This window comes from Saccoglossus kowalevskii, chromosome 14 (genome assembly GCF_978046115.1).
Source record: "Saccoglossus kowalevskii chromosome 14, keSacKowa6.1, whole genome shotgun sequence".
In the NCBI taxonomy this organism is placed as follows: domain Eukaryota; kingdom Metazoa; phylum Hemichordata; class Enteropneusta; family Harrimaniidae; genus Saccoglossus; species Saccoglossus kowalevskii.
Genome location: NC_140654.1, coordinates 27,596,551 through 27,618,583, shown reverse-complemented (window position 1 = coordinate 27,618,583; position 22,033 = coordinate 27,596,551). Strand labels below are relative to the sequence as shown.

At 35.4% G+C, this 22,033-nt stretch overlaps 1 protein-coding gene across 1 annotated transcript; it reads right to left on the bottom strand.

Moving 5' to 3' along the window:
• Nucleotides 1–811: 811 nt before the first annotated feature.
• Nucleotides 812–17,512, bottom strand: LOC146734649 (uncharacterized). Its single transcript, XM_085508090.1, has 12 exons — nt 15,773–17,512; nt 15,124–15,267; nt 14,723–14,853; nt 13,684–13,755; nt 13,471–13,566; nt 12,488–12,576; nt 6,164–6,266; nt 5,895–5,997; nt 3,793–3,900; nt 2,733–2,828; nt 1,869–1,967; nt 812–1,672 (listed from the first exon to the last, which is right to left on the bottom strand). The coding sequence occupies exons 1-12, from the start codon at nt 17,409–17,411 to the stop codon at nt 1,443–1,445; spliced, it is 2,910 nt and encodes a 969-aa protein (XP_085364216.1). The 5' UTR covers nt 17,412–17,512; the 3' UTR covers nt 812–1,442.
• Nucleotides 17,513–22,033: the final 4,521 nt, after the last annotated feature.

The window sequence follows — 22,033 nt, the reverse complement described above, 5'->3', positions numbered from 1 at the left end:
CTATATTCCTTTTTGATTAGAAATGATTATTGCAAGACAATCCTTTTATATTCCATGTAATGAAGTGACTGTATATATTGTTGCCACTATTCATTGATATTCTATGCAATGAATTGACTGCATTTATTGATGTCAAAATTTTCATTGATACTCCATTCAAAGAAGTGACTTTATTTATTGATGGCAAAATATTCATTGATATTTCATTCAATGAAATGTCTGCATTCACTGATGACCCAAAGAATCTCCCCTCTAGATCTGCCACTGAAAATATTCATTCATATTCTCCATGCAATGAAGTGACTGTATATATTAATTTCACAATATTTATTGATATTCTATGCAATGAAATGACTGTATTATTGTTCGTAAAATATTCATTGACATTCTATGCAATGAAATAATTGCATTTAGTGTTCGCAAAATATTAATTGATATTCCACACAATGAAGTGACTGTATATATTAATGTTAACTATTGATAATCAGTGTATTTAAGTGACTTTATTTTTTCCAAACCAAAATATTCCAAGTAATGAAGGGACTGTATTTATTGTTGCCAACTTTTTCATTGATATTCCATACAAGGAAGTGACTGCATTTATTGCAGCCAACATTTTCATTACAGAGAGGGTAACCTCATACTCACTTTATTAGTACATGCTTCACACAGAAGTCAATACTGTTGTTTTTTAGCATATTACCAAGGCTGAAGTCATTCTCAAATTTCCAAATTATACACATATAAAGTGAATGTTTCAAACATAACTAAAACATAATCTCTACATAATAAATCATTACTGAACATAAAATTTGTTTGAATACTTTTTTTTTTATTCTTAATGGTACACACTGAATACATGTACATTAAAAAAATCAGCAATAGTCACATAAAGTAAATGTCAATGGTGGATAGGGGGTGGGGCGACAACACATTATCAAATATTCAGGTTTTAATATACATGTATGAGGGGCACACAATGAAACCATCCGTACTTAAACACTAAAAATATGGCAATGCTGCGTGATGGGATGGGTTGTTGTGTGCCCAACAAGTGTTGAACAAGGTGTGATACAGGTTTGTGAAACTGATATAACCATCTTTTAGAGCCCAGATTTCATCATATTGTGAAGCTTTGAAATTATGTTCATAGTTTATCTATTCATATGCAAACAAGTTTGATCTTGCATACTGTTATTACCTATAATTGAAAATTTATCTGCTCTATTTGAAGTGCATCTAGACAAGCACATAAACCAAAATTAATTTATACTGGATCAATATAAATTGACTTGTTTTGACCATAACCATATATGAAAGCACATGCTAACAGAAGCATTCAAGACACATGTAAGAAAGATGAAACTCATTCTTGCATGTATTACATATTTGATAACCACCCCCAACCAACTAAATGGCATACCGAAGACCTGTAGCCAGAGTTAAGAATAATGCTGTTTTGACTTTGATTGCCTTTTATATGTTGTTATCAGATTGTACACACAATACTTTATGTTTTTCCATGACCTGCTGGCCAGTACTTGATTCTCTTTCAGACAGTTAGTACATTCAATCTTTCCAGGAACTTTTAACATTCTGATATTTCTCATAAAATAGTTTTTAACTATTGTCCGTTCTTCTGTGGTCCACATCTTTTTCCCATCACTCACACCTAAGCACAAGAGAAAATGTAATTAAACCAAAAGAGGTCCAAAAGAACTTAGTGCATGGAAATAAAACTGTCTAGTATTCAAGACTTAATGATAGCAAGCAATGTAGAAACCACAAGAAAAATTAATTTTTAACTGAGAGCAAAATATATATGACTTCGTGCTTAGGAAGGGAATACAATCAATCAATTATAATACCTTTATCAGGTTCTCTCTGTAAATAAGCTTTCTTAGTTTCTGACTGAATAGGGTTATCTGTGGAAGTTCTCTTGTTATACAGTGATGACATGATTACATCTGGAATAAAAATAACACAAATCAAGGCAGTTAGTAAATAAAGCTGAAATCACAAGTAATGGAGCACTGAAAACAAACCCAAAAGAATGACACCCTCGAAAGTTTCGCACACTATACTTTGTCTACATTCACTAGGAAAGTACTTTTTTGTTGCGAGCAGTTCAAATTTATGAGTTAAGACGTTATTCAGGAAATTTCTCCCAAACAAGCATGGATACTCTACTCCTATAAGCAGGAGATTTGTGATGGAATGCAACAACTAATGATACTTTCTGCAGAAAACCCATTTACCAGACATTATTTAGCAATAAGAGGTCAAGTACTAGTACAGGGATGTGTTCAATGAGCGAGATGCAGAAAAAACACATTATTTAAGAGGCCATTTCCATCCATTATATGGCAGCGAGAAATCCATTATTTCAATTATAATGCCCAAAATGTAGTGATGTGCTCAAGAAAAAGGACAACAACTCTGTTGTTATTGCGTCCTGACTTTAACACGTTCACAAACAAATGGCATACAAAAACATGTTTATAGGTAATTTTGCAATTAAAAAGACCAGGATTTTCTAACTTAAACGACTAGTAATGGATTTGTTGTTTAAACAATCTTCACAAGTGCGGACAATTTGGTATATTGCTGATCTTTTTTGTGCATTGTCCTCAAGCACTATCCTGTTATTGTCTGATAATGTTACAGCATCTGGTACTGATCAACCAATGAAACCACACGATAACTAATAAGAGATAAAATAAAAACAATACCTTCCGCTGATTTTTTCTTCTTTTTTGGTGAGGAATCACTGGTAGAATATGTGGAGGTTCTTTTATTAGAAACTTGTGTCTTGTTCACAGCAAGATCTAGATTTGAATTAATAGATATAAAAATATAATTAAAGAAAATTTAATGCTGTTTAATATTAATTGTCATTTTATCATTTCCCATGATAAATATTGTGGTGGAATACAATTTCTGTAGGTATGGGATGGGAAAATACTGATATAGAGATAACAAGCAAAGCAGTGACCGTAGACTTGAAGAGAACGTACACAAGTGTTATTATGACAAGTGTGTAGTGTAACTTGCTGAAAACTTGGTCAGAATAAGTAATGACTTTGCAAAGACTAAAAATTACGTGACCAACTAGGACTGAGTAGGAGAAATCGCCTGTACAGTTGTGTTGACTAGAGTGATATTTAACACATTTTATAGCAAGTCACTGTCAACATTGTTGGGAGTTTAATAGTTATGGTGTACTCACTTTGAACCAACTTGGAATCCTGACTCCAACAAGTGAGGATTGACTGGGGATTTGTAGATGTGTGTACCAGCCACAGAAAGCCGATACCAGCTTATCTGTCACTTGACTATTGTAGGGGTGCACCCATAGGAAAGCGGATTGAACCAGACCATTAACGTCAATGTATTCCTACATTGTTTATTAGTTGGAATAATACTGGTGTACTTTGGATTTAACACTGGTACCAGTGGTAATCGCACAGGAGGAATGGTTAGAGGACTCTATTGACCCCTAACTCAACCACAGACACCCAAATGTGACCCTGGTAATCTGAGAATAAGCTCGTTGTAGACCACTCAGGAGACCCTGTGGGAACCCTATCCACTGAACCAATAAAGTGCTACCAGTGGTGTTAGGAAAGCTGACTCACCGCTGACTTATTTTATAACCGGTGGCCAGTTATTTAATAAAGTGCTAGAAAATATTTCTTGGACGAGTTGTTTCAAGTTAAAATTGCAACTGAGAACACAGATTAGTTACAGTTAAAAATAAGTTTAGTCTTACGGTAAGGGAAATAAAATTACCTTCAACAGATTTCTTCATAGGTAAAAGGAAATCCGTCTTCTTAAGTTCTAGGGATGGAGTATGCACAGAAGCTCTCTTTGACATGTGCGTCTTAGAATCTTCTGAAGCTAAAAATAAAAAAAAATACAATTTTATCAGAACAATCAATATGGCAAATGCAATTAATTTTGAACAAAATTATACCATGCATGTCTGGAAAACAGTTAAACAGATAAATTGATGTTATATTCAGTTGTTATTTCAAGTACTGTCTTTGTCCCAAATACCAATGAATCAAATCACGTTCAAGAATTCAACAAGTCATTGTCAATGACACGTCCCCGTTCTGTTCATATTTGAGTGACATATACATTCAAAGCAGATCATGACCGAAATGCACCTGCATATGTACAACACATTGAACAAAATCCATCCATGCATGACTGAGATCCGGTTCTGGAATTGGGAAAATACATGATTTTGATGCATTTTCAGCCTTAAAATGGCCATCATTCAGCTATTGTTAAGCGGATCATGAAACAAACGCACATATCTATTTGTGACATGATGTATCATGTGTGTGTGAAGTTTGAACTTGATCAATCCAGACATGTCTTGGATACAGATCCAGAACTGAATTCTTTAAAACAAAATGGCCACCAGTCGGCCATTTTGAACTTGATCTGGAAAAAAAATGACGTGCATCAAGGTCCTATTATGTTTAATGTATGTACCAAATTTGAACAAAATCCGTCCATGCATAACTGAGATCCGGGTTCGGAATGGTGAAAATGTGCGATTTCAACCTTAAAGCGGCCGCCATTTGGCTATCGTTAATGAAATCATGAAACAAATACACATACATATTTGTGACATGATGTACCTTGTGTGTGTGTGAAGTTTGAACTTGATCAATCCAGACATGTCTCGGATACGGATCCAGAACTGAATTCTTTAAAACAAAATGGCCGCCAGTCGGCCATTTCGAACTTGATCCAGAAAAAAAATAACGTGCATCAAGGTCCTATTATGTTTAATGTATGTACCAAATTTGACTGAAATCCGTCCGTGCATAACTGAGATCCGGGTCCGGAATGGTGAAAATGTGTGATTTCAATGCATTTTCGGCCTTAAAGCGGCCGCCATTTGGCTATCGTTAATGAGATCATGAAACAAATGCACATACATATTTGTGACATGATGTACCTTGTGTGTGTGAAGTTTGAACTCGATCAATCCAAGCATGTCTCAGATACGGATCCAGAACTGAATTCTTTAAAACAAAATGGCCGCCAGTCGGCCATTTCGAACTTGATCCAGAAAAAAAATAACGTGCATCAAGGTCCTATTATGTTTAATGTATGTACCAAATTTGACTGAAATCCGTCCGTGCATAACTGAGATCCGGGTCCGGAATGGTGAAAATGTGCGATTTCAATGCATTTTCGGCCTTAAAGCGGCCGCCATTTGGCTATCGTTAATGAGATCATGAAACAAATGCACATACATATTTGTGACATGATGTACCTTGTGTGTGTGAAGTTTGAACTCGATCAATCCAAGCATGTCTCAGATACGGATGCAGAACTGAATTCTTTAAAACAAATTGGCCGCCAGTTGGCCATTTCAAACCCGATCCCCCCCAAAAAATATGACGTGCATCAAGGTCCTATTATGTTTAATGTATGTACCAAATTTGAACGAAATACGTCCATGCATAACTGTGATCCGGGTCCGGAATGGTGAAAATGTCTGATTTTGATGCATTTTCGGCCTTAAAATGGCCGCTATTCGGCTATCGTTATCGGATCATGAAAAAAATGCATGTGCATATGTCCCATATAATGTGTGATGTATGAGTGAAGTTTGAACTTAATCGGCCCATACATGTTCGAGATACAGGTGATCACGGACGCACACACGGACGCACACAGGGCAAAACATAAGTCCCCGTTTTCGGACTACGTTCAAACGGGGACTAATAAGCTCACTTCAGAAATTTGTTAATCACATCATGAAAAAAAAAACTTTGTGAGATGATCATACAGAATTTGAGTGAAATAAGTACAGCCATGACTGGGAACTGTAAAATGTCTCATTATGTCTAAAAATGGCAGCTTACCTGCTTCTACAATACAACGTGATATATCTTCTCTAAATTGCACTATATTGTCCATGTCATACATTAATTTTGTAGACTGTCCATTAGCAAACTGCTCTGCAAACTGAAAAGTATTATGACATTATCAGCAATAAAATAAACATTGCTGTCGATACAACGGCCTGATATATGATACATACATTGAGAAAGTACTGTAAAACCATTTATTTTCACTGACATTTAATATATCACTATTTTAATTTTAAATGCAGCTGAAAGTCCATAATTACCTTGATGACTAACACACCACATGATACAGCATCATCTTGCATTGTATGATCCACTTTCAATATAGTATAAGTACTGACTTCACCCTTCTTACTTGCATAATTACTAAAAGATAACAGATATTTTAGTTGTTGAAAATGAAAAATCTTGTGCAAGAGTTAGGTGCATTTTTTGTGTTACGGTAAGTAAACTATGGCACGTAGGTGGCACAGGATCCTACTGATAATTTATAGCAAACACTTGTATCAAGAATAATACTTGAAGTAGGAGTGCATATGGATTCAACCTTATTCAATTCTTGGTAATTTGCTCCACAACTACATGTATGTCATATTTTGTTATAGCAACAAAACACTCTTGGGGACATAGTTATGTTCAAACAATAACTACCTATTTCTCATACTACAGTATATCCCAGAACTTTGAGTTAAGGTAGAGATGCACTTTATTTGTGAATTTCAATCAAAAATAGTTTTTTTCGTTTTTTATATAGATTTTTATCTAAAGAACATTCTGTGAAAATTTGACCAATGAATTCTTATGGGAACACCGTTAAAATTGCTGTTTATTTTCTGGTTAAAAATAAAAAACACTCACACGTGGCAATGTTTATGTCCAATTGCCTAATTTGCATGAGTAACCAAATAACAAGACCTTTGATTGACAATATGCAAATCGAGATTGTACGGGTCATAGTTCATTCAATTCACGCGCATGTGCAATTATTCTCAAATCAGTTCTCGCTCGCTAGCAAACCAAACATATTTCCTCAGCGTTTTTTCTTAATTTTTATCATTACATTATGCGTGGTGTGAAAAGAAAGAGAGGTAGAAAGAAGATTCAGATGATTTCTATGTCGGAAGATGCAAAAGCTACACCGAAGGCATCAGCCCACCGAACGAAAAACAAATCGATGTGAGCGTCCAAACATGACTTTCCCTGAAGGCATGAATCCGAGTTTCTGATTGACTGAGAGATTTTATTTTTAAATAATTGTTCTCAAAAAATAAACTGAGCATGTGAAGAATAATTTAACATTGTTTACAGTGATAACTGCTCATAGTCGAAACGAAGCTTACCCATTCACGCTAGTCACAATAAACATCATACTCTTGAATAGGCGTCAATGACTACGGTAAAACTTAGACTCTATTTTAGGCATTAGGAATGATTGAAATGACGCCAAAATACACCTTAAAAGTCCCATTTTATTTTTTTTCTAAATCCCATCCCGAATTTACGGCAGAGTCTGGTCCCTCAAATAAGGGACACGTGAGCTTTGATTCTAACCGGATATATTGCACTGGGTCGGGGAGATACAAACTTTTGTGTATCTTTTGTCCAATGGGTACCTGTACTTCGATCATTCGCAAGTTTTGCTCGGTGGTGCGAGACAGCTTTGTTTGCAACCGGACAAACTCCGTTTAATTCAATGAAGCAAACAACTGACAATGCTAAAATCAAAGAAAGCTTAGAAAGAACTCCCATGTGCTGAGAGTATTGGAGACACATTAAATATAATTCGAAATTACTTAGCTGAAAACTAATTATGCAAATCAGAAAATTAATATGACCAGATTTGAGTGTAAAACTAATGAGGTCTGCGCAATGTAACAGAAAATCTATGTCTCCAAGTTTAATTGAAATGTGATTAGAACCAAAAAATTATGAATTATTATGCTTATTAGGGAATTAATATGAACAGATTTTTACCCCAAACTAATTAGGTTTGTACATTGTCCTAGAGCATCTTTGTACTAAGTTTCATTGAAATGGAATAATTAGCACCGTGAAAACTCCAAAATTTCGACCCCTCTAAAAATTTGACCGCCTATTTATTTGCCGGGTTTCGGTGTTTTATTTACCTCCAAATTTTCGACTCCACTAAAAATTGCCGACTCATTCTTATTCGAAAATTGCGACCAGTTTTAGTTTTCCCCCAAACGAAAAAAAAAACCGATGTGAGCGTTCAAACGGGACCTTTCTCAAAGGCATGAATCCGGGTTTCTGATTGACTGAGAGATTTTTATTTTATTGGTAACGAAAATATATTCTAAATAAACGAAGTTTCAAATAAAAACGAACACAAAAATCTCGGCATGCTGCGTTTCTGAATTGTTGATTATTACTGTACTCAGTAGTGATTATAATAATGTACACAAAATAAATTTGTTGAATGGTTATGAAATACAAATAAAAGTCAACTTAGTTTCATCGTAAGTGAATGATTCCGGTCTCGTATAAACGTTTGATGCTGTAGGATATCCGCCATGTTCTCTTAGGTCAAATAGGTCAAATCGCTAATTAACCAATCAAAAAGCTGGATGTTGCGAAAACGGCATGATTTTTTTTAAATAAAAAAATTAGTTGTTTTTAAAAAATAAACTGGTCATCTGAAGAATAATTTAACATTGTTCACAGTGATAACAGCTCATTCTCGAAAGGAAGCTTACCCGCTCACGCTAGTCACGATAAAAATCATACTCGTGTACTCTTGAATAGACAGACGTCAATGACTACGGTAAAACTTAGACTCTATTTTAGCCGGCAGGATTGATTGAAATGTCCGAAAAATGACGCCAAAATACACCTTAAAAGTCCCATTTTATTTTCTTAAATCCCATTATATTTTTTAATCCAAGGGCGAATTTACGGCAGAATTTGGTCCCTCAAATCACCGGTACGGTGCTCAAATAAGGGACACGTGAGCTTTGATTCTAACCGGATACATTGCACTGGGTCGGGGAGATCGTTTGCTAAACTTCCATGTATCTTTTGTCCAATGGGTACCTGTACTTCGAACATTCGCAAGTTTTCCTAGGTAGTGCGAGACAGCTTTGTCTTTTGACCTATTAGTTTTGTGCTGACCTCTTCTCCGCGTCTTGATGTTTTGTTTTGCTTGTCATAATACTCACTGATTGATGACTTTGTTTAGATTTTGAGTTACAACTTGGCCACGACCTTTGCTTTTACCGTGAAACATGAGGAAGTTTACGTCAATTGACGGACATTGCATTTTTTAAAAACTAATGAAGCACACTGTCTATCATCCCCATTTTTTTTTGCTGATTTCTATTCTGAAAAATTCGACTGTCCGAAAATGCACCTTAATTTTGACTCTAAAAACACGTCACATTTCTAACACAAATTATTTAAAACCAGTCGAAATTTTGGAGTTTTTACGGTACTTTAGATATCAGTGTGAAAGATTAAAATTGGTTAATTATGCAAATTAGGTAATTAATATGTACAGATTTTAACCCACAATTATTCAGGTCTGTCTATTGTCCTACAGCATCCATGTACATTCATTGATATGTGATGTATAGTACCTGAGATATCAGTGTGAAAGTTGGTTAATTATGCAAATTAGGTGATTAATATGCACAAATATTTACCGGAAACTAATTGGGTCTGCATAATTCTAGATTCATTGAAATATGATGATTAGTACTTTAGATATCAGTAGAAAAGCTGAAAATTAATTATGCAAATTAGGTAATTAATATGCACAATTATTTACCCTAAAACTAATCAGGTCTCTGCATAGTCCTAAAGGATCTATGTACCAAGTTTCATTGAAATGCGATGATTAGTACTTGAGATACCCGTGGAAAAGCTGAAAATTAACTAATTATGCAAATTAGGTGATTAATATGCACAAATATTTATCGAAAACAATCAATCTCTGCATAGTCCTTGAGTATGTAAGTACCAAGTTTCATTGAAATGTAATGCTAACTACTTATATCAAATGCTGAAAATTAATTAATTATGCAAATTAGGTAATTAATACGTACTGATATTACCATAAAAACTATCAGGTCTGTGCAGTGTCGTATGACATCTATGTACCAAGTTTCATTGAAATGTGATGATTAGTACTTGAGATATCAGTGGAAAAACCGAAAATTGACTAATCATTATGCAAATTAGGTAATTAGTATCCACGGATTATTACCAAAAACTAATCAAAACCTAGCATTAGTTCAGAGCATCTATGTACAAAGTTTCATCAAAATCCAATGAGTGGTTGTTTAGATATCAGTGGAACAGTCATGGAACCACTAAAAAATAGCTAATTATCATGCAAATTAGGTAATTAATATGCACGGATTTTTACCAAAAATTAATCAAATCTGCGCATATGTTCAGAGCATCTATGTACCAAGTTTCATCAAAATCCAATGAGTGGTTCTTTAGATATCAGTGGAACAGTCATAGAACAGCTAAAAATTAGCTAATTATCATGCAAATTAGGTAATTAACGAGCATGGATTTTTACCAAAACCTAATCAAATCTGCGCATTGGCCCAGAGCATCTATGCACCAAGTTTCATCAAAAACCGATGTATGGTTCTTGAGATAGCAGTGGAACAGTCGGACACACATACACACATACACACACACATACACACATACACACATACACACATACACACATACACACATACACACATACACACATACACACATACACACATACAGACACACTAACTGCAAAGACTCCCATTTTGTGCTTCGCACATGGGAGTCAATAAATTGCAAAGGTACGCTAAAATTAATTGAAAACAACCAAATAATTTCAATGAAAAATAAATCACAGGGAGAGGTAACTTGATACATTACGGTAACAACTCTTTCGACGCGCTGACCGCTTCTCCGCGTCTGATGTTTTGCTTTCCTTGTCATAATACTTACTGATTGATGATTTTGTTTTGATTTTTGAGTTTTTTAGCCTGCAACACGGCCACGACCTTTGCTTTTTCCGTGAAAAATGGGGAAGTTTACGTAAATTTGACGGACATTCCATTTTTTTAAACTACCAAAGCACACTGTTTAACACTCCTGTTTTTTTCATTTGCCGATTTCTATTCAGAAAAATTCGACCGCTCGAAAATGCACCTTAATTTTGCACTCTTAAAACATGTCAGATTTCCAACACTAATTATTTAAAACCGGTCGAATTTTAAAACTTTTACGTTAGGAGCTGGAGCTCTCTTCTTGCAGGCGACCGTCGCCGGTAGTACAACAGCATGTTTTGTACGTACACCCGTGCGCTGATTGTCTGCGACTGTCTTAGAAAATCCCTGAATAAGGCGTTGTCAAAATCGGAAAAATAAAAAAATGCCTCCTTAAAAAACGAACATAATTCAAATATTTCTTTTAACAAATATGTTGCAGTGGGAAAAATGGGATTGGAAACGATGAACAAAACTTCTGTGCCTCGCGTTTCGATTCTAGGATTACGCGATTATTCATTATTGTGCGTTCGCTTCCTGGAGTTGGTTCTCAATACTACATAAAAATCATCAAGGATAAATAATTTAATATCCCACTTTGTACTCTTCACGGTAAACCATAGGCTCTGAAATACTCGTAGATTTTTTAATGAAAATACATCGAAGAGAAGCCATGTTTTGATCGTAATAAAAGGTCACCTTCCTAGGACCGCCCCCTGTTTAATAATTCATGAGATGACGTCATATTTACTGGGCATTGCCACGTGTTTTTACCGACCCCATCAAAACACTGGTATGAATGACGTGTTTCTGATTTATATATTCAAGAGCAGTTGTTCTGGTCCAACGATTTTACATAAAATGTCTATGTCTATACGTCAACTTTCAATTTCAATAGTCTAGAAAGTATGACAAAGTATGACAAAGCAGTAAATCCCGGTTTAACGCGCAAATATGCAAATTAGCCTTTTTCTCGTCTTCTATTTTTGGTGAATTCTTGGGTTTTAAATTAAAATAGCTGATAGACGCTTTGGCCATTTGCCTCGAAATTTTCACACATTATTGACAAGGTGTTCCCCCTTCAAAATGCGTCCGGACAGTTTATTACGGCGAGTGGAACAAAAATAACAAGTCCGCAATTAACATGGATATATAAATTATGCAAAAATAGAAAAGAGTGAACTTTGAGGTCATGCTGTGCGACTTTGAAAGTCGTTAGAGAGATGAGTGGACGCATTTGAATTAGTAGTATACCAAGGTATCCAGTGATGTAATTTTACCCACAAATGGACTTGAAGTTTTTAAGCTAATTTTTTTTAAACCACTTTTGTCCAAAAAAGCATATTTTTGACCCAAAATCAAAAACGCATTCTGGATATTTAAAATAAAGACAAGTTAAACAAAGTTTGTATAATAAGCTTTCAGAAAATATATAACATGTTGGATATATAATACCATCTTCATTGTCTAATTACTCAATTAAAAAGCAAGCCAAATAAACTGCATCTCTACCTTAAATTAAAAATCTACAAAATTATGCAATAACAGAAAAAAATAAATTATAATTGAACTCTTCCTACTTACTTCCAATTCTGCTGAATTGTCACCATTGTCTCTTTACTTTCACCAGTAGAATTCAGATATATTATTTCATGACTTTTTTGCTTAACCACCTGTAAAGCATTACAAAAATCAATTCTCATATTGGACAGAAATAAACTAGTCATTGAAAATGACACAGTCCCCGTTAAATATTTGAAAGTTTTCTTTGTGCTTGTCATATTAAAGCGGAGGGGTTGTCGCGAGCGTGTCCTTGAAACTTGAGTTCCAAGTGGTGTATACAACAGATTGTTTATTTACATCAAAACACGTGTTCCGTGTAGTAGTAATATGGCCAAAAATAAAAACAGCCGTTATTCTGCCATCTTTGATCTGATTATGAAACACACTTGATATGTACGATGTATGTGCCAATACGAATGAAAATGGTACATAAATTGTGGAAATATAGTAGTAAGGCCAAAAAGTCAAATGGCTGTCACAATTTGTCATGGACATGTATCCTAACATGTATAAAGTAAATGTATGTGCCAAATTTGAATGAAAACTGACAGAGCACATCCAAGATACCACATAAAAAAAAAAAACAAGATGCAAAATTCAATTGATCCAATTGCAAAATAAATCGTCATGGACATGTATCTTAGCATGTATAATCTATGTACCAAGTTTGAATGACAACTGACAAAGCATGTCCAAAATACAAAATTTTCAAAAAACAAGATGGCTGCTAGTCGGTCATTTTGAATCGAATCGCTGAACCACTGCATGTGCATATGTCCCACATAAGATACTAGGCACATGCAAAGAATTAACATAATCGGTCCAAAGGGATTCTGAGATATGACTCCGGACGGACGCACGGATCATCCGAACGGGGACTAATAAAATTGTTCAGTACTGATGGATTTATGCAAAGGAAATGGAAAACAATTATACAAGAATTTTAGAGTCAACTGTAAAATTGAAAATGGTGCCTGAATTATTTACAGTATTTTACAACTTACCACAAGTGTCCAATGTCCATTTATTATGCCAGAATTAGTTGTTTCTCCACCTTCAAACATAGCACCTATTACCATCTCATACTTGGAAAGATTTATCTGTAAATACATTGTATGCATTAGTAATAATACACATGACTAGTAACAATTGTTGCTAAATGGAAGAAACAAATTTCCACTAGCTGACTAGTCTGGAAAATATTAAATGATAATTACCTTTTTTGGTTTGGCCATTTCACCCTTCAAACAAATAGATGTCATTAAATTGTGGTCAAAAAAAAGAATGGCCTGAAAACAATATAAAATTACATTGTCAGCAATGAAATAAAGGAGATTATGTTTAATGATAAGCAATGAATAAACTGTGGCAACAAAGCATAACAGCAGACACCAATGGAGGAAATAAGTACTAAAAAACTGTTGAAGTGCACTACACTTTGGATATTATGCACTAATGAGAAAAAAATATATTTCAATACATATACACTGTATTTTACATAATATTCACGTCAGATAGCATCAGAAAGTGATGAACAGTGCATGAATAACTCAATCTAAATAAATAAAATTCATTTTGTCCGATTGTGAATGCTCAACACAGACCTGACAAACTTTCATAGAGAATGGTCAATCAGAATACATCTTTAAATAGTAGCACAAATTATTAACAGATTATAGGAGTTACTCAAGTGACTTATAAATGAATGAGTGTCATATGTTAAACACTTTTTTAATCTCATTGATGATCATTATATATCCAAGGCATTCCCATTGAGGTCAGGTCAACAAAGAAGTTGTGAATCAGAGACCCCCCTCCCATCCCCTCCATTAATCTGCCATGCTGTTATGTTGACAGAAAAGAGAATCAGAGAGACCCACACTCCACAATCATCATAAACAAACACAGACTAAATAACACAAATACCAATGGTAACCAGTCAAATATCAAATTACAAAATCAATATTGGGGAAAATACAACCAAATATGTTATCATACCAATTTAAGTTTGATTGAAAGTGACATTGATATGTGAACAAAGTCTATCAATTTTGAACAAATTATCACAGTCAGGGTCAGGGATACCCTGTACCAGAATATCTACAAGAAAAACAAGATTTCTTTCCATTGAGCAGCAATAAGTAAAAGTTTACCAAAATCTTTATCATTCAGTATGCAATTAAATCTTAAACTCAGCTTCCCAATTCAGCCATCACCATTCCATCTGTTCAGAACCTTTCAACATAAAATAAATACCTTTTTCTCTCTTGTGGCAATATAAATAGCAGAGTTCACAATATCATCTGACAGCTGTTTTTTATGGCCCAGGTCCAATATACTGTTCTTCATTATCGAGTAGGGCCCTACTTTCATTGTATCTACATCACCTGTAAAACAACATAAACCATTCAAAAACCCTATTACAATAAATACTTTTTCTATCAGGTTGATGTGGTTGTATCTTGTAGATCTGTATAAGCATCAGTGGCAGTCTTTTTCAGATACGCATGTTTACCTTCACAACATCTTCAACTAATGGAAGAAATTTTGGCATGTTCCTCTTCCTTTCATTCATAGTATTAAGTGCATGTAAATACTGAACACCAAGTGCCTTAGGAAATGGTGAATTAAACTGAACACTAAATATATGAACAAACCTTTAGAAACATCTTCATCATCAATATGCATACATTTGTCTTGTAGTTTTCCATTTATATCTGTATTATTATTATTCATTTCTTGAAATTCCTCATCTTCAATGATATTACCAGTATTCAGTAGGTCTTCATTCTCACATTCATCTATAATTCACACAATTTTGAAAAGTTAGTAAGCCAAATGACAAATATCATACGACTTATTTCAATTCTCGTCCTAAGACAGTGCTCAAAGAGATTACAGCATAACTACTGCAAAGATTGTTCAGTGTCATTGATAAAAACTATTTCCTGAACAAATACTAACCTAATATCAATACACAATAGACTGTTCATTCTATCGGTCATTCAGGTTTTTCTGCTGGCATATACAAGGGGACAATTTTTGTTGTTATCTTTAACAGTGTCAGCAAATACTGATAATCGTTGGCTAGTGTATATTTGATACTAATAGCAATTCCCCATAATCATTGATTGAAATTCCATCAACAAATTCAGGCATTTCAATTTAGGGAAAGGTGACCAGCCTATATGCTAGTTCCATATTTGACATACAACTAAAGAAGGTGACGATGATTGAGTAAAAACAATAGTTGGAGTGTCATAGCAGTGAAACGCAGAATTTATCATGGGATAAAACACTACTCACCATCTATGTTGATTTCTATTTCATCAAGTCCTTTGTTCTTGAATTCTCCAATATTTCCTTTCTCAAATGCCATCAGAATTCTGCTGACCTTTGCAATTTGTAATGTATTCTGTGGAAGTCTGTAAAACTCTCGATGGACTCTTATGTCATGTCCCAAAAATCCAGCAAGGATGTCTTGCTCATTGTCCTTCAAATTGAAGATTTGTGACATTGTAGCAATTTGTTTCCTTAAATTTGTAGAGGTGAACCGTTCAGCATGTTCAATGCCACATTTTGTTACAAACTTTCTCAGGCATACTGTTGCACGTACTGGGCGCAGTGAGTTTTGTAAACACGCAAAAATGTATGGATTTGCCACATTGACTTCAACAGCTTTTCTTTTTTCGATAAGTAATTTTATCTGATTACAGTGATCCTTGGTTAATAGAACAGGCACATTTCTTCCTCTTTTGCCTTTTATTTCAACTCTATCAATCAAACGACACAGATTTTGCTCCCAACTTGTCAAAGATGAACCAGCTTCTTGATTGACTCCTCTTACTTCTTTAAAATCTTCTAGAAGCATTCTTTCCATTTCCCCACTCCTCCTCCTATTGAATAAAATCAATTGGGCTAACGTTATCTCGCTCAAATTCTTCCAGGTTGATGTGGTTGTATCTTCTTGTAGATCTTTATAAGCATCAGTGGCAGTCTTTTTCAGATACATGTTTACCTTCACAACATCTTCAACTAATGGAAGAAATTTTGGCATGTTTCTCTTCCTTTCATTCATAGTATTAAGTGCATGTGAACTTATCGACTGTGCCCACTGTATCTCACACAATTTAAGGAATTTCTTAGCTGCTAATTCGTTGGTAGAGTCTTCATTTTTGATTGCCTCAGCCATGCAGATTGTAGTACATTTCTTCAGAGAATGACCCAACTTTAATGCAAGAGAAGGTTTTCCAAGAACTCTGTCGTCAAGGTTATAGTCTGCCAACTGCTGTGTTGCCTGGATTACAATTTCAAACTTTGAAGGATGAATATATTCTTTTAGGGAGGATGCATTTTTCTTACTGATCTTTCTAAGTTGTATTAGAAGTTTTGCAAGTTCTCTCATTTTCTGCTTCACGTACTGAATCTTTGCAGATTCTGTACCAACTTTCATATATTCCCTGGATCCAAATTCTATGATAAGATCATCATTTCTTGCAATTACTGCCACTTCATCCTGAGTCATTTTAGATAGCACTCTGTCCGCCATACCCTCTGTAACATTATCACTATGTGGTAATAACATTCCTGCTACTTGTTGTATTCTTCGGTGAATTATTTTTGGTGTTGCATTTTCAAACAGTTTGACAGGACATATCTTGTTGTGTTTATACAGTTCTGCTTTGATGAACCAACCCAAACATTCAGGACAAGGGAGATACTGCGATACAGGAACTGTAAATGATGGTCTTCTGTATGGTATGATATAGCCATATCCATCTTTAAGTATTTCAACATTATGAGCATGGTTGCCTTTATTTGTCAGTTTCTGCCATAAAATTTTCCTTTCGGTACTTCCCTTTCTGAAACTTAATGCATAGACAACATCTTTCTCTGTACTGTGTTTATTCTCAAAATGCCTTGGTAACTTTGGATATTTGTTCATGCAGTAAACACAGTAAGCAAATTTGTCCCATTTTCTTTTCCTATTGGAATTATTTGTTGTTTGAACCTGCACCGAGGAAGGATTCACAGAACTGATTTGGATGTCATTCTTAAGATTCTTTGTAGTAGACGATGTACTAGGCAGATTTCTTTTTTCTGAAGACTTTACAAACTCTATGCTCATTTCACCTGCAGAAGTATTTTGATGATTCTTGTTTTCTTTCCCATGAAACTTTGATGACAATGGTGACACAGTATTGAATTCAACGGACTCACAATCCGACAGATCAGGAACAATGATACTATTGGAACAATTATCACTACTTTGACAGATAGCAGCTGATTGGCAAGCCTTATCTTTGGGGCTTATGCTAGATTTCATCCATGGCTTGTCATTTCCTGTAGTTTTCACATCACTGATACTATGCATATCTAATTCACAAGAAAAAGATACATCCGACTCACAATCTGAATTTGGTTCATAAGTAGGGTCAGCATCAGAATCGTCATAGTCTTCTTCAAAGTTTTCACTATCATTTTCATCTTCATTGTCATGAGTAGCTGCAGTTTTTACTTCCATTGAAGGATGTGTTTTAACCTTAGTTTGTACAGGTGTGAGAGGCCTAACTTTAACAACATTTTTACTTCTATCCCATTTAGATTGCAGAAATGGAAAAGAAATTTCAGAATCAGAAATGTCAGATTCACAGTCTGATTCCAAAACAATGTTTGAATCATATTTTTTAAACAAAGTTGATGATTTACGTACATTTTTACAGGAATTAGTATAACCTGGGGTGAGAAATTCTTCTGGTGAGGTTATAAATGGCAAAATGACTCTTCTTTTTAATGATTTTGTCTTGCCTCTATCTGACCCACCATTGACATCATTATGTACCAAACATGATTCTGGTTTCAAGTTGCCACCATCTGGTTCACTTCTGGCAGTTAAAATACTGTTCTGTAAGATGAATGATCCTGAATTCAAATTGCCACTATCTGGTTCATTTCTGACAGGTAGCACACTATTCTGTATTATACACGATTTTGGTCTCACGTAGACACCATCCGAACCATGTGCAATATACGATTCAAGATTCACGATACCACCATCTGGCTCAAACCTGCCAGGCAATATACATGCTTCTGGTTCTGAGTTGCAACTATCTAGTTTACTTCTGTCAATCTGCGTGAAATGTGATTCTGGTTCAGTGTTGCAGTCAACAGATTCACTACTGGCATTGTGGGTAACATGTGACTCTGGTTCAGTGTTGAAGTCAACAGGTTCACTACTGGCATTGTGGGTGACATGTGATTCTGGTTCAGTGTTGCAGTCAACAGGTTCACTACTGGCATTGTGGGTAACATGTGATTCTGGTTCAGTGTTGAAGTCAACAGGTTCACAACTGGCTTTGGCATCATTGTGTACCAAACATGATTCTGGTTTCAAGTTGCCACCATCTGGTTCACTTCTGGCAGGTAAAATACTGTTCTGTAAGATGAATGATCCTGAATTCAAATTGCCACCATCTGGTTCAGTTCTGACAGGTAGCACACTATTCTGTATTATACACGATTTTGGTCTCACGTAGCCACCATCCGAACCATGTGCAATATACGATTCAAGATTCACGATATCACCATCTGGCTCAAACCTGGCAGGCAATAGACATGCTACTGGTTCTGAGTTGCAACTATCAAGTTTACTTCTGTCAATCTGCGTGAAATGTGATTCTGGTTCAGTGTTGCAGTCAACAGATTCACTACTGGCATTGTGGGTAACATGTGATCCTGGTTCAGTGTTGCAGTCAACAGGTTTACTACTGGCCTTGTGGGTAACATGTGATTCTGGTTCAGTGTTGAAGTCAACAGATTCACAACTGGCATGGTGGTTAACATGTGATTCTGATTCTGTGTTGCAGTCAACAGGTTTACTACTGGCATTGTGGGTAACATGTGATTCTGGTTCAGTGTTGAAGTCAACAGGCTCACAACTGGCTTTGGCATCATTATGTACCAAACATGATTCTGGTTTCAAGTTGCCACCATCTGGTTCACTTCTGGCAGGTAAAATACTGTTCTGTAAAATGAATGATCCTGAATTCAAATTGCCACCATCTGGTTCAGTTCTGACAGGTAGCACACTATTCTGTATTATACACGATTTTGGTCTCACGTAGCCACCATCCGAACCATGTGCAATATACGATTCAAGATTCACGATACCACCATCTGGCTCAAACCTGGCAGGCAATAGACATGCTTCTGGTTCTGAGTTGCAACTATCTGGTTTACTTCTGTCAATCTGTGTGAAATGTGATTCTGGTTCAGTGTTGCAGTCAACAGGTTCACTACTGGCATTGTGGGTAACATGTGATTCTCGTTCAGTGTTGAAGTCAACAGGCTCACTACTGGCAATGTGGGCAACATGTGATTCTGGTTCAGTGTTGAAGTCAACAGGTCCACAACTGGATTTGTGGGTAATATGTGATTCTGGTTCTATATTGCAACCACCTGGTTCACAACTCGCATTGTAGGTGCCGTGTGATTCTGGTTCAGTGTTGCAGTCAACAGGTTCACAACTGGCATGGTGGTTAACATGTGATTCTGATTCTGTGTTGCAGTCAACAGGTTTACTACTGGCATTGTGGGTGACATGTGATTCTGGTTCAGTGTTGTAGTCAACAGGTTCACTACTGGCATTGTGGGTGACATGTGATTCTGGTTCAGTGTTGTAGTCAACAGGTTCACTACTGGCATTGTGGGTAACATGTGATTCTGGTTCAGTGTTGAAGTCAACAGGTCCACAACTGGCATGGTGGTTAACATGTGATTCTGATTCAGTGTTGCAGTCAACAGGTTTACTACTGGCATTGTGGGTGACATGTGATTCTGGTTCAGTGTTGTAGTCAACAGGTTCACTACTGGCATTGTGGGTGACATGTGATTCTGGTTCAGTGTTGTAGTCAACAGGTTCACTACTGGCATTGTGGGTAATATGTGATTCTGGTTCAGTGCTGCAGTCAACAGGTTCACTACCAGCATTGTGGTTGACATGTGATTCTGGTTCTGTATTGCAACAATCTTGTTCACAACTCGCATTGTAGGTGCCGTGTGATTCTGGTTCAGTGTTGCAGTCAACAGGTGGTTCACTACTGGCATTGTGGGTGACATATGATTCAGGTTCAGTGTTACAGCCATCAATCTCAACACAAGCAAGTAAGGCATTACTGTTCATGACACATGATTCTGATTGTTTGTTTCCACCACCAGGAACTTTTTTCTATAGATAAAGAAATAATCCAATGTGATTTAGGTTAAGCATACATCTTGCAATAGTGCATTGATAATTATAACTGTACACCAGGAACTAAGTGTATTGCAAATAGTACCTAAAGACTTGTTTTTCCCAACTTATTCAGGGAGATTACAAGATTACAAAAGCATATACTAATTAGATGCATGATATTTATGTTTGTCACTTCTCTCAGGTACAGACACATGTGCTTTCTGTGTTACTACTGACACTAATCTACACCAGCTGATATGAATACTATTTTGCACATTATTCTCAAAACAAAAAGTTACCCAAAAGCCAAAACATAAGAAATCCAACTGTGTAGATATAATACAGATTAAATATTTAATAATATTCAAAAGATAGAAAATATGGGCAGTTTTGGCCAAATATTGAGAATGGTCAATGAAGGCAGAGAATTATGCAAAGAAAGACAAGGAGGAACCAGAACAGAAAATTACCTAAACTTCAAGAAAAAATCACCAATAATGCTCTGAAAACAACAAAACATTTTGATGTTTTGATATGACAAACAAGTCAAAATACCACCACTGTCAAGCAAATAACAAATTTACAAAACAAGTCACTGTCAATGCCCTAGTCCCTGCTCAGTTTTTAGTGACCGCATTAAATATAAACAATGAAAATGTAGAGAAATTACAATAAATGTTAGGAGATTATTCAGCATGTTAAAATATGGTGTTACATCAAATGGCATCATATTCATGTTTTGTTCAGTCAAAGTGACACCTCCTATGAAAAAATCCACATAATCCACACATAATACAGTTGGACATTTTGAATCAAATAGCAAAACAAAACATATATGTTTTACATACCAAAATCTGTTAAAGCATAAAGCATATTTATGAAACTATGAAAAAAAAAAAAAGCATAGCTGCCAGATTGAAGCAAATCACCAAACAGATTCACACGTGATAGTGTCATGTTCTCAAGTTTGAATAAAACTGACCCAGACATGCCTGAGAAACGGTTTACGAGCGTGTGAGGGAACAAAAATGTATACTAGTCTCTCAAAAGTCATTGAAACAAAAACAAAATAAATCAACTTGTGTAATGTATTGTCTTTGTAATGATTTTCAACAAAATTGTTGAAATGTTGATTTTTGGTGTGTTATTGGACTAAAATAATCACCAGTTGGCCATTCTGAATCAACAAAACAAAATAAAGTGATCATGCAAGGAGTAAATGAAATCAGCAAAGGCATCCCTGAGAAACAATGACAATGGCAGGTACAAATTTTTGAGATTTTATTGTTTTTGGAAAAGGATGCTAGTCAGTCATAATTTCAAAAAACAACATT

What these genes read in the sequence shown, in the direction of transcription:
- LOC146734649 (XM_085508090.1), bottom strand. Translation starts at nt 17,411, where the DNA reads ATGAACAAATATCCAAAGTTACCAAGGCATTTTGAGAATAAACACAGT. An exon ending in GTGGTGTGTTAGTCATCAAG is followed by an intron (nt 5,998 to 6,163) that starts GTAATTATGGAC and finishes AATACTTTTCAG; the next exon opens with TTTGCAGAGCAGTTTGCTAA. An exon ending in TATGAAGAAATCTGTTGAAG is followed by an intron (nt 2,829 to 3,792) that starts GTAATTTTATTT and finishes ATTCAAATCTAG; the next exon opens with ATCTTGCTGTGAACAAGACA.